The sequence below is a fragment of the Salvelinus sp. IW2-2015 genome, unplaced genomic scaffold (genome assembly GCF_002910315.2).
Source record: "Salvelinus sp. IW2-2015 unplaced genomic scaffold, ASM291031v2 Un_scaffold917, whole genome shotgun sequence".
NCBI classification, from domain to species: Eukaryota; Metazoa; Chordata; class Actinopteri; order Salmoniformes; family Salmonidae; genus Salvelinus; species Salvelinus sp. IW2-2015.
Window position 1 is genome coordinate 126856 of NW_019942646.1, and position 21431 is coordinate 148286.

Genomic DNA, 21431 nt, shown 5'->3' on the forward strand with positions numbered 1-21431 from the left:
GTGCGTCGCCTTCACTATTAGCCAATGAAGAACCACATGCCTCGTTCATACAGGAATGAAGAACCACAGTGCCTCGTTCATATAGGAATGAAGAACCACAGTGCTGCGTTCATACAGGAATGAAGAACCACAGTGCCTCGTTCATACAGGAATGAAGAACCACAGTGCCTCGTTCATACAGGAATGAAGAACCACAGTGCCTCGTTCATACAGGAATGAAGAACCACAATGCATCATGGTTGTACTTGCTGACAGAACGTTGGCATGAAAGCGACCGTAGTGTTTGGTGAATACGATGCTATTCTGCCTCCAAGATGTTTTCTTATAATATTAGGAAGATAATTATAATTATAATATTAGGAAGAGTGTTCTGCTCTTCTAAAATGCTTGTCCAATGACTGATTAAGAATGCATGTAGACTTTAGTAATTATATTTATGAATGTATTACTTTTATATTTGTATATACGTTTTTATGCAAAGGCTGTCTTGTCCTGCACACAGAGTACACTCTAAAGGTAATTAGATAAAACTGGCTGGAATATTTTAGGTTTAATTATAAATGCGTAWGTCGATTTAGAGAACATCAAATTTCGACCCATCGTCAAAGATTGCAAGGAAGTTGTGTTGTGCACAAGTGAATGCAGCTGCTTGTTGTAAGGTTGTACTGCAGGTCAATCAGATCTGGATAAAGTGGTGACTATTCACAGAAGAGAATCCTAAAAAAGCGGGAGGAATTATAATGCACGACATTGTAATGCCAAGTTGGCTGGATGTCATTTGGGTACTAAAGAAAGTGGCCACTTACACTGAGTGTACAAAACATTCAGTACAGCCTCAATTCGTCAGGACGTGGACTCTACAAGGTGTCGAAAGCGTTCCACGGGGATGCTGGCCCATGTTGACTCCAACGCTTCCTTCCCACAGTTGTCAAGTTGGCTGGATGTCATTTGGGTGGTGAACCATTCTTGATACACATGGGAAACTGTTGAGCAAGAAAGACTCAGCAGCGTTGCAGTTCTTGACACAAACTGGTGCACCTGGCACCTACTACCATACCCCGTTCAAAGGCACTTATATGTTTTGTCTTGTCCATTCACCCTCTGAATTCCACACATACACAATCCATGTCTCAATTGTCTCAATGCTTAAAAATCATTCTTTAACCCGTCTCCTCCCCTTCATCTATACTGATTTGAAGTGGATTTAACAAGTGACATCAATAAGGGATCATAGCTTTCACCTGGATTTACCTGGTCAGTCTATGTCATGGATGTTTTGTATACTCGGTGTACATGCTTTCCATTGAGAGAAATTAATGCTTCATTGATCATTTCTAATGGATGGCTATGACTTATGAATGATGGCATTATTTATATGACAGGTTTATGTTTTCTGAATTACCTCATGGCCTTGTCTGAAGCAATATTTTGTTTAGAGTTGGCGATGGTCCATGTTTGTTTTTTAGGTCTTAGCTTGGACAGCTGCCCTCCTTGCTCTGATATCTTACTGCATCTGTTCTAACTGCATCTGTCCTTTCCCCCTTGCCCACTCTATCCCTTAATCCCCCGGCCCCTCTATCCCTTCCCCCCTGCCCCCTCATACTCCCATTCCCCCCCTGCCCCTCTTATCCGTCCCTCTATCCCTCCCTCCCCGTTCCCTCTATACCTCTATCCCTCCTCCCGATCCCTCACCCTTCCGCCCCGTACCTCTCACGTCCCCGTCCCCTCTAGTCTACCTCTGCCGCCCAATCTATACCTCCCTAAGCTCCCACGTCCCTCTATTACCTCCCTCTCCCGTTCCACTGCTATACCTCCTTCATAATCCCTCTCCTGCACCCTAAGCTTCTATCGTCTTTTACCTCCTCTCCCGACCCTCTATCCGTCCTCTATCCCTCCCCTCTATCCGTCCCTCGTATACTCTACTCCCCGACCCTCTATCCAACTAGTCCCTCAAAATATAAACTACCTATCCCACACGGTACCAAGCGACCCTCTATCGCCTCCCTCCTATCCCTCCGCCTCGCATCTCCCTGACCCGTCGTCATATCCCTCCCTCTAATCCGCCCTCTCTCCTGGACCCTCATATCCCTCCTCTATCCGACCTCTATCCCTCCCTCCCCGTCCCTCTATTACCTCCCTCTCACGCCGCTCTACTCCATCCGTCCCTCCCTCCTCTTCTATTCTGCAGCTGAAGAAAGGGAGACAGGTCAAGCTAGAGCCGCTGTCCGCTTCCTTGGTTCGCTCCGTGGCATCTGTCACCTCACAGGTCTCGGTTGCACAGTAACCACGGTGACCTCCGGCATGGGTGACCACTTGGGAAATCTACGGCCGTCCTCCTACAAAGCCCCCTGCCCCTGCCCCCACCACTACCACCCTGCGACAGGGATAGGGGTGAGGTGTGTCCTTTATATATATAACAGTTCTAAACTGTATCAACTAATTTCAGCCTTCACTACTATGATAGTGTATTGTTGCACAAAATTGAATTAAACCCTGTCGCCGCTTCTCTCTCTCTCTCACGGTACTTCAGGCTCCTGACCCAAGGTGGCAGGACTCCTCCAGTGTCCGCCCTGAACCAGAATGTACTCCCTGGCCTTTCCCTGTCAGAGCACAGCAGGCTCACAGCAGGGGAGACAGAGAAGGGCTTCCTGGAGCCGGATCGCTCGTTCACTGGCTACAGAGGGAGAGAGGAAGGAGGAGGATGTATCGGAAGGAGGGCGGAGAGGAGAGGGAGAGCCGTATGGTCCTGGAGGGCAGGGAGAGCCAGAGACAGCAGGGGCACGCCCACGCCAGTATCAGCCCCACCAGCCCCAGAGCCCCCAGACCACCAGAGACCACACAGCCCCAGAGCCCCAGCCCCAGAGCACCACAGCCCCAGAGCCCCAGCTTCCTCACGCTCAGCTGCGGGCACCCAGCGGTAGCCACGAAAGGGTGAGTTGTACAGGTGGAGCCTAGACAGTGAGAGAGACGGCAGCAGCAGCAGAAGCACCTCCCTGCAAAATGACATCGTAGCACAGGGACAGTACCTGAGACACCAGAGCTAGAGCCACAGAGACACACAGACGCTAGAGCACAGAGACCACAGAGCTAGAGCACAGAGCACACACAGAGAGCACAAGTACACACAGAGCTAGAGACAGAGACACACACCAAGTAGCATAGAGCACAGAGACCACAGAGCTAGAGCACATGGACACACAGAGCTGAGCACAGAGACACACAGGAGCTAGCAGCACAGAGAACAACACAGAGCTAGAGCACAGAGACACACAGAGCTTCAGAGCACAGAGACACACAGACGAGCTACGAACACAAGAGCGCTAGAGCACACAGAGACACACAGAGTCTGCAGCACAGAGTACACACCAGAGCTGCATGGCACAGAGCACACAGGAGCTGCAGCAGAAACAGAACCACACAGAGCTTGCAGCACAGAGACACACAGAGCAGAAATTCGCAGACGCACAAGGCAAGACAAGAGACATCACATGGAGGCCACCCCCGGAGCTCCCTACCATACAGCTCCGTTCTCGCAAAAAGCAAACAACCAACCACCCATGTATGTCTCCCAAATGACACCATATTCACCCTTGTAGTGCACGTACTTTAAGACCAGCAAGCCACTATGGACCCGTATTTCCCTTGTAGTATAGCTGCACTACTTTTGACCAGGGGTGAACTAAGCATGCATGTAGACAGACGGACTATTCCTACTTAGGTTAGAATTTGGTCTTAACGCCTAATGCTTCTGTGTCCATCACATCACAGAAGTACAATGCTGAAGCATGTTCAGTACTGAATCTACATGAGGCATTTTATGTATTTTTTTTTTTACATACAATTTGCCCCTGTGGCTTCTACGTTATTGCAAAAAGGACTGCCCACTGTTACTGACAGGCTGTTTGTATTGTGATTCCAAAATGAAAATCAGCTAAATGATTGTAGGCTTGTGGCCATGCTGTCAGAATTGACACAGTTACCCTGTGTAAGTCATTGACCGCGACCTCTTCTGCAGATAAGCTGATAGATCCAGAGAGCAACGTAGTCAGGTTACCGTTCCGAAGTGTCAGCATAATTGTCTTAAACAGAGGTCCACGGTCGTCTTTTATTTACCAACTCCTTTCTCGGAGAGGGCAGTGTGGTGGGGGGACCCTCACATGCAGACCAAAACACCCCTATACATACATAAGACAGAGCTTGAGCGTGTGTGAATTTTACGTTGCGTGTGCTTCTCTCTCTGTATAGATGAGTATGACCTTTCATTATGGATTTATTACAATTGCATGTGTGCATTGTGTTGCTGTTCTTCATGTTTACACAGACGGGATAACTCACACCGACATCGAATGTTACATTGAGACCGCTGCCACAACAGTGGTGGTCCCAAGGCTAGTCGTCCTCTCACAGCCCAGCTATCCAGGCAGACAGAAGATTCAGTCTTGTCACCCCACTTCCCCAAGATCTCTGCCAAAACCTTTACACCCAACACCCCCACAAACATCCCTCCCCATCCCCGCCTTTACTCTCATCCACCTCCATCCCTTCACACCAGGCCAACTTGTTCAGCCCAGCCCCAGTCCCAGTTACCCTCTCAACTCACACTAGCCACCCATCCTTTACCTCACGCACTCAGCACCTCCCTTCACCCATGCCGCACTTTCAGACCCACCCCAAGCCCCAGGATAAGAGAAAGAGCGATTTCACCGCACTGCCCATTACCCAAAGCCCGTATCTCAGATAACCCCCATACGCAACCCAAATGCCCAGTCTTCCTCTCAGGCCTCCTCCTCCCCAGACCCTACCCGAGCCCATGTCCTGTCAAGTCCGTCCCTCCCTCTGGAAGCATGAAGTCTGCTCCACCAGAAAGAGAACTTCAGTAAGACCCAAAAAACACAAAACTCTCGAGCGTGTCCCGAACCGTCCTTCCGACCCGCCCGAGACAGGAGCCTCTCAGGAACCATCGCATCTACCAAGGCAGGAGGTACGTCAAGGACAAGGATGAATATTGTCGGGCACGGTATGGCATGGTTAATTAAGGGGCTGCTCGCAAAAAAACGCCAAAGCGCCGCCCCACCAAAGTCACTGAGCCGTCACATACCCTCATAATACAAATCTGTATAGCGGTTCTTCAGCTATTGACCCATAATAGGACGAACCCTTTGAAAAACTATTTGGGAAATCACAATTAAATAAACCTATTACACAGAGGTTCTACCTGGAACCACATAAAGCGTGTTCCTCCTCCCATGGAAGGACGCAAGCCGAACGGAGTCCCGTTTGGAACCCTTTCTTATATAAGGAGATTATTATCGTCCGACCGAACAGTTCCTGAGTCATCGATCCTGTAACTGGTTATGTTAAGGCTAATAGTACCACAGTCTGAGTCATGATACCTGATAAACTCAGACGTTATTTAAGGCTATAATAGTACCACGCGTCTAGGAGCACTGAATAGACCACCTGTACTCGGTTATTTCGTAATGGCGCACAATACGCTCCGTAACTATCCCACGTACCGCGACAGCTTAAACAGATCATGGACTAACCTTAAACTGTGTCATAGTAAAGAACTATATGACCACACGCTGATGTTCAATAGATAGCCTGCAAGTAAACTTGTTATGCTAAGGTCTCATTAGAGGACCCACCAGTCTGCCCCGCAAGAAAGCGCAAATCATGATGCCTTAATTGGGTTATGTAAGGGCTCAAATATAGTTACCACAGTACATCAGAAAGTCATCGATGCCCTCGTCAAACTGGTTAATGTAACGGCCTGTATCCACGCTGTGATTTACAGGCTCACTTACGCTAATGTTTGACAAAGTTTTTCATTCACCACTTGTTGTCCTCTTGAACAAGCTGAATGATGTACACGAATCATCGAGACGAATGAGGGCGATGATTTACGAACAATGCCGGCAGGGTTCTTTCCTTGAGAAAAATATATGTTTTTTTGGTTCTGGGCCTACTTTCTTGCCCCATTTTTACCTTTTCTTTGTTTTAGGATAAGGTGAAGGGGATTTTATTTCTGGCTACTGTGTTTTCCTGAACTGAGACTCTTCCTCCTCGCTCTTCGTTCTCTCTCCTCGGCTTCTCTCCAAATGTCTCCCGCTGGCCCTGTTTTGAAGGTACATGGCGACAGAAGACTGGCAGGGAAGAAAAGAAGAAATCAATAAGAAAACCAGGAAAGTTGGTGAAATTTCTTGTGACTGAGAAGACACTCCACAGTACAGGGATGGGATGGCAGCACAGACCTACAACAAAGGTAAGACTTCACATTATCTCAACAGCGCGCGCTAGGCGCTGAGTTGATCGCCCCACCAAGAGACACAGCTAGGAGCCCACTGACAAATAAAACCCAACACCCCATCTAAACCCGGCCGGTTCGATCTCGTCAGTAGATCGCTCCCTCGCTTGAGTGACGGCGCGCGCACTGCGGTAGGGGCCGGCTGTACCTCGAGACGCATGCAGGCGACGCCTGATTCTAGCGCCGGCGGTATAGCAGTAGAAGAAAACACTGTGGGCCGCCACGGGCGGGGGGGGGAGCGCGAGAGGAGGGGACATGTCTGCGGGCCCCGCGACCCATCTACGGTATCGTGGGGACCGCGAGGAGTCCGCCCTCCGTGCTTCCGCACTGACCATCCACACCTTGATCCACCCATGCGCATGAGGTATTGGGGGGGATACGGCAGCGCTCCAGACGCCCTAAAGCCGTCCTGAGGTGAAAGCACGCGCAACTCAAGGGCGGCGACGCTAGCCGCTGAGTGCAGGCTGGCGAACGCTAGACGAGTTTCCCTTATGATCCAGCGCTTGCACTACTTTTTGACCACGGTTGACCCTATCCAGCATCTTCACCCAGGTCAGAAGATGGCACTATAAATATGCCCAATTTAGTACACGATGCACCCAATTAGATCGCAGTCCTGGTTCAGTGAAGCAGCCCCCTCACACCTCCGGAGCACATGGTGCCATGATACTACCTGCGGCGGGACAGGCGCCAGACTCAGGCATACCACCCCACGGTGGCCAAGCTATCCCATAGGCCGAGGGGGTGGGGGACGCATTCAGCCACAGCCCACCCTACTAGGCCGGAGGTGTATGGTGCTGAGTTCTCCCTGGGAGGAAAAGGGGTTATGGTTTCCAGTCTCCCTAGGGGAGGGAGGGAGAGGGGCACTATGGTGCTAGTCTCCCTGCGGGGCGGGGTCGTGCTAGATCTCGCCGCTGGAGGGACGGGGGGCTATTGGTGCCAGGTATGCCCTGGGGGGGGGGGGTTTGGTGCCCGTCTCCCCGGGAGGTGGAGGATATGGTGCCAGTCTCCAGGAGGGGAAGCTGGGGGTTATGGTGCCAGTCTCCCCTAGTGAGGGTGAGGGTAGTGTTGGTGCCGAGTTCCTCGCCTAAGGGAGGGGAAGGGCCGGAGGCCCTATTGGTTGTGCTAGTCTCCCTGGGGCACGGTGGGTGCTAGTCTGCGACCTGGGGTGGTTGACTAGTCTCCCTGGCGGGAGCGGCGGGTATGTGCCCAGTTCTCGCCTGGAGGGGGGGGCAGGGTACGGTTGCCGGGGAGGTATTCCCTCCGGGAAAGAGGGAGTGGGGGTATGGGGTTATCTGGTGCCATAGCTCTGCCCTGGGAGCGGCGGAGTGGAAGGTGTGGTTAGTGTGCCGCAGTATCCCCTGGAGGTCAGGGGCGGGGGGTGGTATGCTCGTCGTCCCCTGAGGGAGGGAGTGGGGGCGTTAATTGTGGCCCAGTTCTCCCCTGCGGGTAATCGGCAGGAGGGGTCATTAATGGTGCCCCAGTCTCCTAGGGGAGGAGAGGGGGAGTGACCGTTTATTGTTGCATGTCTCCTCGGATGGCCGCATGGATAGCTAAAGTCTCCCTAGGGGAGAGGGCGAGGTATGGCTGCCAGTTCCCAGTATATGGGGGCGCGAGGGGCCAGGGTTATGTGAGTAGCCAAAGTCTCCCCTGGGAAAGAGTGCAACGCAGCAGTATCGGTGACCAGATCATACACCCTATGGAGGGTGAGTGGGGGGTGCGTTATGGATGCCAGTCCTCCCTGGGGAGGGCGGCGAAGTAATGGTTGCCCCCACGCCCCCAGGGCGTTTTCCCTAGGGGAGAGTGGGAGGTATCTGGTGCATGCATCTCCCTGGCTGGTCGTGTAGTCTCCCTGAGGGAAACAACACTCGATAGGAGCTAGTCTCCTCATAGGGGAAGGGGGTATTGCGGTTGCCAGCTCTCCACATGCGCGGCCAGGCGGGGATGGAGAGAGCGCATGGTGCTCAGCTATCCCTGGGGAGGGGAGTGGGGGGTGTTTATGGTGATAGTCTCCCTGGGATGACGGGAAGTGATAGATACTAGGTATGGTGCACGAGTCTTCCCTGGGGACCACCCCTGATCAACACAAACCAGAATCAAAAGAACAAACTGCAACAAGAGGGACCAAACAGAGGATATGGTGCTCAGAGTCCCATAGGAGGGCGAGAGGAACCCTCTCACTGCGTACGCTAGTCTCCACTGTGGGTAGGGGGGGGTATGGCTTGCACAGTCTCCTGGGTGAGGAATAGAGGGAAATATGGTGCCTGGAAGAATATCCCTGAGAGGGGGCACTATCAATCAGCGAGTATTGGTCCGCCGAAGCTTACATCCTCTGCGGAGGGGGGTATGAGTGCCTAGTCTCACCTTGGGGGAAGGGGAGCGGTATGTGCTAGTTCTTCCCTGGGCGAGGAAGGGGAATAAGGAGTGCTCGAGACTACGACTACGCCCCACGAAAGGGGAGATTAGGGGTGCCAGTGATCCCATCGGAAGCGACGGGTTATGGTCCTACGAGTCCTCTCTCCATGGGGTGCATGGGTGGGGGAGGGACTATGGTGCTTAGTCCTCTTGGCGAGGCGGTGGGTGTATTTGGTCGCTGCTAGCTCCTGGGGAGCGGGGGTCGTTATGGTTGCTAGTCTCCCTGGGCGAGAAGGGGGTGGTATCGCTAGCTAAGTCCATCATCCTGGCGCGAAGGGGGAATATGTTGCCAGTATCCCTCGGGGGTGCGCGGTTTCGTCGCGGGAGTCTCCCTGGCGAAGAGGGGCGGGCATATGGTTGCCCAGTCTCCATGTGGCAGGGCGGGGTATTTGGGTGCCAAGTCGTCTCCTGGTGAGGGGGCGGGGTATGCGTGCCAGTCTCCGTCTGGCAAGGGGGCGGTATGTGCCAGTCTCCCGGGGAGGGAGGAGGCCGGTACTCGGGCCACGGTCTCCCTGGGAGGGAAGGGGGGTAGTGTGCCCAGTCTCCCTGAGCGAGGAGGGGGATGGTATTTCCAGTGCCAGTCTCCTGCTGGAATTCAGCAAGTCGCGGGCTTGTGGAAGAAAACCTCCCTTGTCTATTCAGACCATGATGAGATGCAGTCTAAATGTCAACTAGCTGGAAGATTGAGTCCTCACTGGAACTACTGCTTCACAAGAGCTTGTTTTACAATTATGTGTTGCTGCTGAATGCCATGACGTCAATGATATATCTATTAATGTCACAAGTATATATTGGAATAACGCAAAAGGTCCTCGTTTTAACGAACTATTAATCCTTTGATTTAAAGGGCAAATCCGCAGTTGAAGCAAATAACGCGTTACCCCCTCACGTTTTGGTAAAGAAAGGGCATGGGTCTGGAGAAAAGTAACCACTCTCAAAATTCATATATGGACTTTTTCCCCTGTGTTGTGTTTCCCAGTGTTTCAGGAGGAAAGGGATGGTTATTGATGATTTTGCTGCTGTCCACTGTGTCTGAGCAGCTGTGCGGTAAGACCTGACCACGGTGCTGTGCCAAGGCCCATGTGCCAACGGTGTCCACTGAGCTTTGTTGGACACCTGCTGCTTTCTTTCAGTCTCATGTGTTCTGTTGTTCACGTGCGTTCAGTGTTGCTGTGGTCGCGCAGGGTTGCAACGGTTCGAGTCATTTTCCACATTTTTCAGGTTTTTCCAGAAATCCCGTTGTGCGGTATTCCCGGATGTAATGCTTATCTCCTCTGATTCTGGAATCTTCCAACCGGGATTCCGGATGTAATGCTTATTCCCTCTGATTCTGGTATCCAACGGGATTTCCCGGATGTAATGCTATATTCGCCTTATCTTCCCTCAGTGATTCCCTCTGCGTATCCTTCGCTGGGAAATCTGTGGATTTCAGGAACATTTGGTGGAAATGAAAGGGAATGTGTACAACCTAGTCTCTCGTTGTTACGCTGCTCTTCAGTGTTGCTTTGGTCTGACGCTAACCTATTGTACCTCTGGTGGTTTGGAATGCTGCTGACGAACACATTGGCTTGCACTTTTGCTTGATTTGAAGTCGATATAGCTACGCTATTGTGTTTAGAGATAAGATGCGACATGTTTGTTGCTGTGATGCTGCCAGTCACCGTCTTTTTATTCTGCTCAAAATGATTGCTTTTTGTACCGCACACTGCATACTGGTGACGGAGAGAAACGGGATTCATCAATAGCAAAGAATATTACTCTAAGCCAGTAGTGACTGAACAAAATGGTCAACACCGACTTGTCTAGGTCCCTGTTTTATGTGCTGAATTGAATGGCGTTGGGTACAGCAGCGTTAACGATTGGCCAGTTAACGATTACTTCACATTCAAGCAACCTCTGTAAATGTTAATGATTAAACATTTAACARTTGCATGTCAGTGGTGGCTGGTGCCACGTTAAATCAGAGGACGGGCTCATAATAATGMCTGAAACCGAYTGACTGGAATGAGTGAGTTTGATACTGCTCCATTCCAGACATTCCGATAAACTGTCCTCCCTTCACCAGCCTCCACTGTTGCATGCCGTTGCAATTCATGTGAGGGGCTCAGGTGATGCTGTAGATGTTGTCTCCCTCTCTCTTTAAAGGGGAAAAGACATTGTGAACCAGCTAAAGATTTGACTGGGGAACCCTCCCTCAGTCTGCTTCAGCCCTGGACKCCCCATCATGACTTCAGACTTGATTTATCCAAAATAATCTCTGTGAGTTGTCTTCCAGCAGTGTGTCTCTCTGCTCCTGGTCTCTATCACAACTTGTGAATGATCATTTCTGGTTGTGAATGTTATGGTAACTCTCCTCTAGCCTGGCTACCCWAACTCCTTGCTCCGGCCAAACGCTACGCCACGGATGTTAGTTTCTTCTKCGTAATGGGTCTGGATCTGAGTACCTCCCCGACGATTTCTAGAATGMAAATCRATTCTAGACCATCTGATTGGTGCCAGAAACTGATGGGTTGGGCCAGAGTCAGGACACACGTGGGTAAAGTGGCGTTTTTGAAAATTCGTCATTCTCTTTGATACTCTGATTGGTTGGAGACGATCCAATCGCTGATMACTTTGTTTTGTACAACAKTCCTCATTATGASATCACCACAAACTACTTKATTGATGGCAGTTTCAGACTGAAGCATGTAGCYAACGATAGAGCAGCAGAAGAATTCAGTMTGAGTCATCAGGCCATCTCCTCGGCATCCTTTCTCTAGCATCTCTCTGTATCTCTGCCTGACTGTCATTTTTCCTCCTCATTTTCCACGTCAGTGGTGGCTGGAGGACGAGCTCATAGTAATGGTTGGAATGGAATGAAAACCATGTGTTTGATACAATTCCATTCCAGCCATTTACTATAGGTATGAGCCTGTCCTCTGATTTTAAAGTGACACCAGCCACCATTGATCCACATCTCTTCTTCTCTTACGCACTATCCAATCACCTATGTCTAGGAACCTGTCTTTTCCATCGCCTCTGTCCTTAGGAACCTGTCTAATTTCAATCGCCTGTCCTTAGGAACCTGTCTTATCATTACGCCTCTGTCCTTAGGAACCTGTCTTATCCATTCGCCTCTGTCCTTAGGAAACTGTCTTATCCATTCGCCTCTGTCCTTAGGAACCTGTCTTATCCAATCCCCTCTGTCCTTAGGAACCTGTCTTTCCATCGCCTCTGTCCTTAGGAACCTGTCTTTTCCAACGCCTCTGTCCTTAAGGAACCTGTCTTTTCCAATCGCCTCTGTCCTTAGGAACCTGTCTTTTCCATCGCCTCTGTCCTTGGAACCTTGTCTATCCAATCGCTCTGTCCTTAGGAACCTGTCTTATCATTCGCCTCTGTCTTAGGAACCTGTCTATCATCACTCTGTCCTTAAGGAACCTGTCTTTTCCAATCACCTCTGTCCTAGGAACCTGTCTTTCCATCACCTCTGTCTTAGAACTGTCTTATCCATTCACCTCTGTCCTTAGGAACCTGTCTTATCCATTCACTCTGTCCTTAGGAACCTGTCTTATCCATTCACCTCTGTCCTTAGGAACCATGTCTGTCCATTCACCTCATTCCTTAGGAACCTGTGTTTTCCTCCACATATTCTCCTCCCATCTCCCTTGGCCATAAGTGCCAAGTTTATTGACCCTCGCAGTCAGGTAAGAACATGCACCTGACCTGCATCGCATGTTCAACTGTTCTGCCTGGTACTTGGGCTTGCGTCTAAATGGCACCATATTCCCTATGTAGTGCACACCTTTGTCAAGGGTCCGGTCTAAAGTGGCACTATAAAATGAATAGGGGCCTTTTTAGGAAGCGGAAATCGGTTTTTCCATATACCGTCATGCCTGTCACTGAATAAGGACTGTGTTAACGTGTGTGTCTTGTCTACACATGATCACCTCCCCTTGTCCTACTCATCCTATTCCTCTGTCACCTCTTTCTGCCCTACCCCTTGGTTTTACTGGGAATGAGAAGTATTGTTAGAATGAATACTATTCTACAAGACAACAGCTGCTGTACTGTGTTGCTTCATTTCCAAGGGTTTTTGTGGTTTGGATCAAGTGGAAACAGTGCCATTTGGGGAGACGACCAACATTTACAGATAGTCCTTTCCTGTTACAGCATCTGAACCTGTATGTGTCCGGTGGTGTTCAGAGGGACGTGGATAAACACTGGCCTGTTACAGATAATACTTCCGTACAGCATTGAACCTGTGTGTGTCGGGGTGTGTTCAGAGAACGTTGGAAAAACACTGGCCTGTTACAGATAGTACTTCCTGTACAGCATCTGAACCTGTGTGGTCGGGGTGTGTTCAGAGGGACGTGGGAATAAACAGTGGCCTGTTACAGATTTGTCCTCTGTACAGCATCTGAACTATGTGTGTCGGTGTGTTCAGGAACGTGGAATAAGTGTGTACTGTAAAAGTACATTTGTAACAGTATATGAAGTATTTTAACAGTATTATGTACAGTAACAGTTTGTAACAGTATAATGAATAGTATTTGTAACAGTGGTGTAATAGTATTTTGTAACAGTGTGTATAGTATTTAACAGTGTGTAATAGTATTGAACAGCGGTCGTGTAATAGTATTTGAGAAACCAGTGTGGTAAATAGTATTAACAGTATTTGAAACAGGATATGTAATATATTTGATCAGTGTGCAACAATGTATCTAACAGTGTGATATAACAGTATACAGTACAGTTAAAGGTTTGACACCTACTCATTCAAGGGTTTTTCATTTATTTTTTTACTTATTTTCTACATTGGTAGATATTAGTGAATCTCAACAAACTATGACATAACGACATATGGATTCATGTAGTAACAAAAAAGTGTTAAACAAAGCAAATATATTTCTATATTTTTGAAGATTCTTCCAAAAGTGAGCCAACTTTGCTCTTGATGCTTTGCACACTCTTGGCATTCTCTCTAACCAGCTTCATGAGGTATCATCTGGAATGCATTTTAATTAACAGGTGTGCCTTGTTTAAAAGTTAATTTGTGTATTTTCTTTCCTGCTTTATGCGTCTTGAGCGAATCCATTTGTGTTGTGACAAGATAGGGCTGGTACACAGAAGATAGCCAACTATTTGGAAAAGACCAAGTCCATATTATGGCAAGAACAGCTCAAATAATAGAGGAAAATGACAGTCCATCATACCTTTAAGACATGAGGTGAGTCAAACCGGAAAAATTTCAAGAATTTGGACAGTTTCTTCAAGTGCACATCGACAAAAACCATCAGCGGCTATGATGAAACTGGCTTCTCATTGGGACCGCGCCACACAAAGAAGAACCAAAGTTACCTCTGCTGCAGAGGATAGTTCATTAGAGTTAACTGCACCTCAGATTTTCAGCCCAAATCAATAGGCTCAGATGTTCTAGTTAACAAATACACTCAACAACTGGTTCAGAGGAGGCTGCGTGAATCAGGCTCGTGGTCGGAATTTTTGCAAAGAAACCACTACTAAAGGAAACAGATAGAAGGACTTGCCTTGGCCAAGAAACACGAGAATGGACATTAGACCAGTGGAAATCTGTCCTTGTCGGTCTGATGAGTCCAATTTGAAGATTTTTGTTCCAGACCGCAGAGTATGGTGAATGGATATCTATGCATGTGTGGTTCCCACCGTGAGCATGCGAGGAGGGAGGTGTTGGGGGTGCTTTGCTGGTGACTGGTATGATTTTTTTCCCCAATTCCACAGGCCACACTTACAGCATGGCTACCACACGATTCTGTTAGCGAACGCCATCCCATCTGGTTGCTCTTAGTCCCACTATCATTTGTTTTCAACAGGACAATGACCCAACACCCCTCCAGGCTGTTTAAAGGGCTATTTCCGAAAGAGGAGAGTGATGGATTGCTGCCATCAGAATGACACTGGCCTCCACAAGATCACCCGACCATCAACCCCAATTGAGATGGTTTGATGGAGTTGGACTGAGAGTGAAGGAAGAAGCAGCCAACAAAAGTGCTTGCATATGTGGGAACTCCTTCAAGACGTTGGGAAAAGCACTTCAGGTGATGCTGGTTGACTTGAATGCAAAGAGCGTGCAAAGCCTGTCATCAAGCAAATGGTGCTACTTGAAAGAAATTCTCAAATCTAAAATACATTTTGATTTTGTTTAACCACTTTTTGGTTACTACATGATTCCATATGTGTTATTTCATAGTTTTGATGTCGTCACTATCTACCAATGTAGAAAATTCGTATAAAATGAAGAAAAAAAACCCCCTTTGATGAGTAGGTGTCGTCTAACTTTGACGCGGTACTGTCATAACGTGCATGGTAACTCTGTGTAACAGGATATGTAAACTGTGTGTTGTAACAGATGTGTACCATAATACTTTAACAGTGTACGTGTAACAGGAAATGTGTAACAGTGTGTACAGTGTACATACGTTCAAAAGTTTGGGGTCACTTACAAATGTCCTTGTTTTTGAAAGAAAAGCTATTTTCTGTACATTAAGAATAACATCCAATTGGATCAAAAATACAGTGTAGACAGTTTAATGTTGTAAATTACTGTGTTAGCTTGGAAATCGTCAGGTTTTAATGGAATATGTCATAGGAGTGCAAGGCCCATTATAGAACCATCATCCTCGTGTAATCACACATGTCTACCTCTTGTGTTCCGGCGTTACATCCATCAACAGTTATCACTTTGTTAAGAATGGAGTAATGTTGTAGTCTCATTTAGAAAATTCGCTAATTATAAATTATGCACAGCTGAAAGATCTACTCTATTATAGATACACCATAACCACTTGCCAAGTGTTCTTACTAGCTTGAATATCTCGAGCATCAGCATTTATGAGTTCGATTTACAGGCTCTCAAATGCCAGAAACAAAGAACTTTCTTCTGAACTGTCATCTATGTCTGGTTGTCTGAGAAAATGACAGTCTTATTCCATGCGAGAAAATTGCCAAGAAACTGAAGATCTCGTACAACGTGTACTACTCCCTTCACAAACAGCGCAATACTGCCTAACCAGAATAAAAAGAGGATGGAGCCCCGGTGCACAACTGAGCAAGACTGACTAGAACATTCGCAATAGTGTCAGCTTGAGAACAGACGTCCTCAAGGTCCTCAAACTGGCAAGCTTTTCATTACCAATTATACCCGCTAAAACACCAGTCTCATACGTCAGCAGTGAAGTTGTCTTCTCAGGCATGTTGTCAAAACTAATTCTCACAACTGGCCAACAAAAAGATTAAAGGCATCAAGAACTACGACACTGGACAGAGGAGACTGGCGAAAAAAATGTGTTTGTAAATCTAATTTGAGGTTGTTCGCGATCAAAACAAGAACATTTTGTTGAGACGCATGAGAGGGGTGTCCTGACGCCATCTTCAAGCCATGGTGCAGGCATTGCATGGTTCTGAGGTGCTATTGGTGTGGTGTGTAAACTTGGGACGATTTGCTACAGGGTAAAGGGACTCTTGGAACGAAGGCATGGCATCACTGCCATTTTGACAACGCATGCTATACATGCCTGTGGACGCGCTTACATTGCAGCCAATTTCTTCAAAACCAACAAGACCGAAAAAACACAGAATGACCCAAGCACAGCTTCAAAACTATGCCATGAACTATTTAGGGAAAAGTCAGCTGGTATTTATGTCTTGAAGTGGAGTGGCCAGCACAGTCTACCGGATCTCGATACCCTATGCAGCATGTGCTGGGAGCAGATCTTGTACATATGGTACGTAAGCAAGTGACCCATCAAAGCCTATCCAACTTGTGGAGGCTGTTCATGGAAAGCATGGGTGAATATCGTCTTCAGATTACCTTCACAAAAATCTGACAAACTACGAATGCGAAGAGGTCCTGCATAGGCTGTATTGCTGCATATGGCGGGATATTCTTTGACGAACAGCAAAGTTTTGATGAACATTATTTCCAATTAAAAGTCCATTATTTTAATACCTCTGTCAACACTATCTTCTTATGTGATTTGCACTTCGTTATGTATGCTTTCTGGAAAAACGAGGACATTCTTAAGTGAGCCCCAAACGGTAGTATATGTAACTGTAACAGTAGATGTAACTGTAGTATGTAACTGTGTTAACTGTATATGTAACTTTGTTCCAGAGGATGGGAAAGGAGATGGAGATCCAGGCTCAGATGTCCATAGAGGAGAGGAAGCAGATCTCTACAAGGGAGGAGGCCTGGGAGTCTAAAGGTAAGGGCCAACGACTCCACCCAGTACACTGTGACCGAACGCATGGTCAAGAAAGGTTAGAGCACAGATGGTCCATTTGTCTGATCATTTCCTGTCCACTCACACCATTCCTTTGTATTTTTTATTATTTACCAATTTTTTTCCCTCCCCAATTTCGTGATATCCAATTGGTATTTACAGTCTTGTCTCATCTCTGTAACTCTCGCAACTCTTTGTTGACCTCAATGTATGATTTTGAATTGGCTTACTAGTTATTAAAGCATATTATAAACTGGGTGGTTTGAGCCCTGAATGCTGATTGGCAGACAGCCATGGTATATCAGACCATGGGTATGACAACCTCTGTTTTTGACTTCTCTAATAACGTTAGTAAATATATAAGCAATAAGGCACGTGTGTGTGTGTGTTATATGGCCAATATACCACTGCTAAGGGCTATGTCCAGGRACTCCCCTTTGCATCATGCTTAAGAACAGCCCTTAGCCATGGTATATTGGCCATATACCACACCCCCTCGTGCCTTATCGTTTAAATATATCACTGTTAGCTGTGTGGTGTTAAAAGAAGGCTACCCAGTTWGGTTATTCTGTCCTCTCAGTTTGTGTGTGTTTGTGTTTGCAGGTCTGACAGTCTCTTCCTCAGCCATCAGCCCTATCCTGTCTCCRGTCTCCACCAAACTCAAGAGCAGTGTGACTGGGTACAAACTTCAGGAGGGTCAGTCATACAGTCCACAAAGGATGCAATGTGGAATTGCAAAATTTCAATCACTTTCCTAAAATTCCCAGGTTTTCCCAGAAATCTTGGTTGGAGGATTCATGGATTTCCTGCTTTTTCCATCCTGATCTTCCAACCGAGATTTTTGGAAAGCTACCAGAATTTTTGCATTCCCTAGTCACATGTTCTTTGAACGTACAATCACAACATGACCTCACTGTATCATGAAGTACAATCTGTTTCGTCTAACTTCCACCACGAAATGAAGCCAGACCAGAGATGAACTTGGAGTCGGATAAAAAGCTGGATAAAGTGGAGACCTTTTTGGGACGTCTGAACAGTGGAGGTTGGTGCTGACATTTTTCAGTTGTCTTTACCCACGCCATCGAGTTGCTAGCTTTTCAGTGGCGTATCCGGTTAAGGGTTTTTCAAGAGGGTGTTTGGGAGACGAGATCAAATATGGAATACCAGTGTAGCTTGTGAGGAAGGAAGCTATACTGTTGTGCCAGTAGTTTGTGCCAGTAGTTTGTGCCAGTAGTTTGTGCCAGTAGTCTGTTCCAGTAGGAGTTTGACCTTTGTGTTTCTATCAGTGACAGATCTTCAGGAGACCACTCTGACCGTGACAGAGAAGGCTGTGAAGGAGGTGATGAGGATGGACGATGAGATCTTCTCCAAGTTCTACCGTCACGTGGCTGACTTCCCATGCATGCCCAGCAGGATCGAGATCGACGATGACTTTGATGCCATCTTTGGCACTCAGGCACCAAAGTAAGCATAACGATTTCACCAAATAATGAAGGATTTGCTCTAGGTTTACAAAATTCTGGTTGGAATATTTCTGGAATCAGGAAAATCTTTGGTCAGAGAAGACATATGGCATTGGGTGTAGTTACATTGCATGGAGTTTTACTACATCTACTTGCCCTCTGTCCCGCTTTCTGTCTGTCTCTCTCTGTATCTCTGTCCCGCTTTCTGTCTGTCTCTCTCTGTATCTCTGTCCCGCTTTGTCTCTGTCCCGCTTTGTCTCTGTCCCGCTTTGTCTCTGTCCCGCTTTCTCTCTGTCCCGCTTTCTCTCTGTCCCGCTTTCTCTCTGTCCCGCTCTCTCTCTCTCACTGTCCCGCTCTCTCTCTCTCTCTCTCTGTCCCTCGCCCCGTCTCTTTCGCCTCTTTCCCTATCCAGGTTGACCTCAGCCTTAGCGCAGCACAAACGGGCAGTAAGACCGTCTAGGAACGTCCAGTCGTCTAAGAACCCTCTGAAGATGCTGGCGGCCAGGGAGGACYTCAGACACGAGTACACTGAGCAGAGACTCAACATCGGCATCATAGAGAGCAAGAGGATGAAGGATGAGAAGTGTGAGTGTGTGTCTATTTGTTACATGTATGTGTGTTACTTGTATTAGAGACCATTTCAAAGGTTTAGCTACATGCCATCAGAAGGCTTTATATTGAACTCTTATTCTACTGTCATAGGAGCTTAAGAGTGTTGTAAGAGTGCATTTATAATTAGGAAGTTTTACCGAAGCACAGAATCTGTGTGCACCCTTAATATTTGCACACACTGCTCAGTCATCCTCCTGTGTGTTTTAGTGAATAAGAGTCCTCTTCCTGTGTGTTTTAGTGAATAAGAGTCCTCCTCCTGTGTGTTTTAGTGAATACTAGTACTCAGATGTGCTCTGATACGGCCCTGGCTGGGCTGGCCAGTAAGGAGAACTTAAACAACGTGAGTCTGAGGAGCGTCAACATCTCCGAGCAGATGTCCAACAACAGCGCTGTGCCCTACAAGAACCTCATGTTGATGCAGGTCAAAGGTGAGATTCCTACTGCGCTACTTATCTGCCCATAGTAAGGTTATAACATTTGCAGAAATACTGGTTGAAAGATTCCATCTTATTCCAGGAATCTTCCAGGATTCCAGAACCTGGGAATTTTGTTAGTTACTGTATGTGTCTATAGTATCTTTCCCATTCATTTGACAAAGAGGCATATAGATAGTGTGGGATATGTACTAATCGCCATTTTTTTAGGTCCACTTTAAAGCGTCTAACCAACTTTGGTTTTGGGGCAAGCCATCAGTTCAAAATCAGGATGTTGACATTGAGCGTTGCTCAAAAACAGTAGATAGGCACCATTCTGGTTCTGACAAGCTGCATTTTTGGGTCTGACCAGGCGTTACCTTCTGCGTACATAGAATGTTGCGTCACATCAAACACAGATGTTTTTCACTGACGTGGTTCACTAAGGAGGGATTCATTTATCCATCAGATAAGAGAGTGTCGGTGAGGGATGGACTAGGAAATGGATTAGAGTTCAAAAGAGAAAGCGCATCATGGCGGGATAGTTAAAACATGTAGTTTACACACATGCATACAGTACTGTGCAAAAGTTTTAGACGGGTGTGAAAAAATGCTGTAAAGTAAGAATGCTTTTCAAAAATAGACATGTTAATAGATTATATTTATCAATTAAGTAAATGCAAAGTGAGTGAACAGAAGAAAAATCTACATCAAATCCATATTTGGTGTGACCGTCCTTTTTCCTTCAAAACAGCATKAATTCTTRGAGGTACACTTGCACAAAGTCAGGGATTTTGTAGGCCTATAGTCAGGTGTTTGATTAAACAATTATACCAAACAGGTGCTAATGATCATCAATTCAATATGTAGGTTGAAACACAATCATTAACAGAAATAGCTGTGTAGGAGGAATAAAACTGGGTGAGGAACAGCCAAACTCAGCTAACAAGGTGAGGTTGCTGAAGACAGTTTACTGTCATACAGCATGGTAAGACTGAGCACAGCAACAAGACATCAGGTAGTTAAACTGCATCAGTCTCTCCCAGGCAGACAGGTGTTTCCAGATGTGCTGTCCAAGCTCTTTTGAAGAAGCACAAAGAAACGGGCAACGTTGAGGACTGTAGATGCAGTGGTCGGCCAAGGAAACTTACTGCAGCAGATGAAAGACACATCATGCTTACTTCCCTTCGCAATCGGAAGATGTCCTGCAGTGCCATCAGCTCAGAATTGGCAGAAAACTATGGGACCCTGGTAACACCCATCTACTGTCTGGAGAAGTCTGGTCAGAAGCCTTCATGGAAAATGTGCGGCCAAAAAGCCATACCTCCGACGTGGAAACAAGGCCAAGCGACTCAACTATGAACCAAAACACAGGAACTGGGTGCAGAAAAATGGCAGCAGGTGCTCTGGACTGATGAGTCAAAATGTGAAATATTTGGCTGTAGCAGAAGGCAGTTTGTTTGCCGACAGGCCAGAGAGCAGTACATGAATGAGTGTCTGCAGGCAACAGTGAAGCATGGTGGAGGTTCCTTGCAAGTTTGGGGCTGCATTTCTGTAAATGGAGTTGGGGATTAGGTCAGAATTAATGGTCTCCTCAATGCTGAGAAGTACAGGCAGATACTTATCCATCATGCAATACCATCAGGGAGGCATCTGATTGGCCCCAAATGTATTCTGTAGCATGACAACGACCCCAAGCAGACAGCGAAAGTCATTAAGAACTATCTTCAGCGGTAAGAAGGACAAGGGGTCCTGGAAGTGATGGTATGGCCCCTCACAGAGCCCTGATCTCAACATCATCGAGTCTGTCTGGGATTACATGAAGAGAGAGAAGCACCTGAGGCTGCCTAAATCCACAGAAAAACTGTGGATAGTTCTCCAGATGATTGTGCCAACCTACCTGCCGAGTTCCTTCAAACTGTGTGTAAGTGTACCTAGAAGAATTGATGCTGTTTTGAAGGCAAAGGGTGGTCACACCAAATAA

At 47.3% G+C, this 21431-nt stretch overlaps 1 protein-coding gene across 1 annotated transcript in view; it reads left to right on the forward strand.

Moving 5' to 3' along the window:
• The window catches only part of LOC112069146 (supervillin-like), a 108749-nt gene that overhangs the window by 50792 nt on the left and 36526 nt on the right, over window positions 1–21431 (forward strand). The window contains 13 exon segments of the mRNA XM_070438429.1: window positions 2189–2281; window positions 2608–2931; window positions 4864–4981; window positions 6443–6671; window positions 10843–10981; window positions 12327–12386; window positions 12388–12405; window positions 16851–16941; window positions 17563–17655; window positions 17924–18001; window positions 18246–18423; window positions 18835–19007; window positions 19304–19462. Coding sequence (XP_070294530.1) covers window positions 2189–2281; window positions 2608–2931; window positions 4864–4981; window positions 6443–6671; window positions 10843–10981; window positions 12327–12386; window positions 12388–12405; window positions 16851–16941; window positions 17563–17655; window positions 17924–18001; window positions 18246–18423; window positions 18835–19007; window positions 19304–19462 — 1753 coding nt within the window.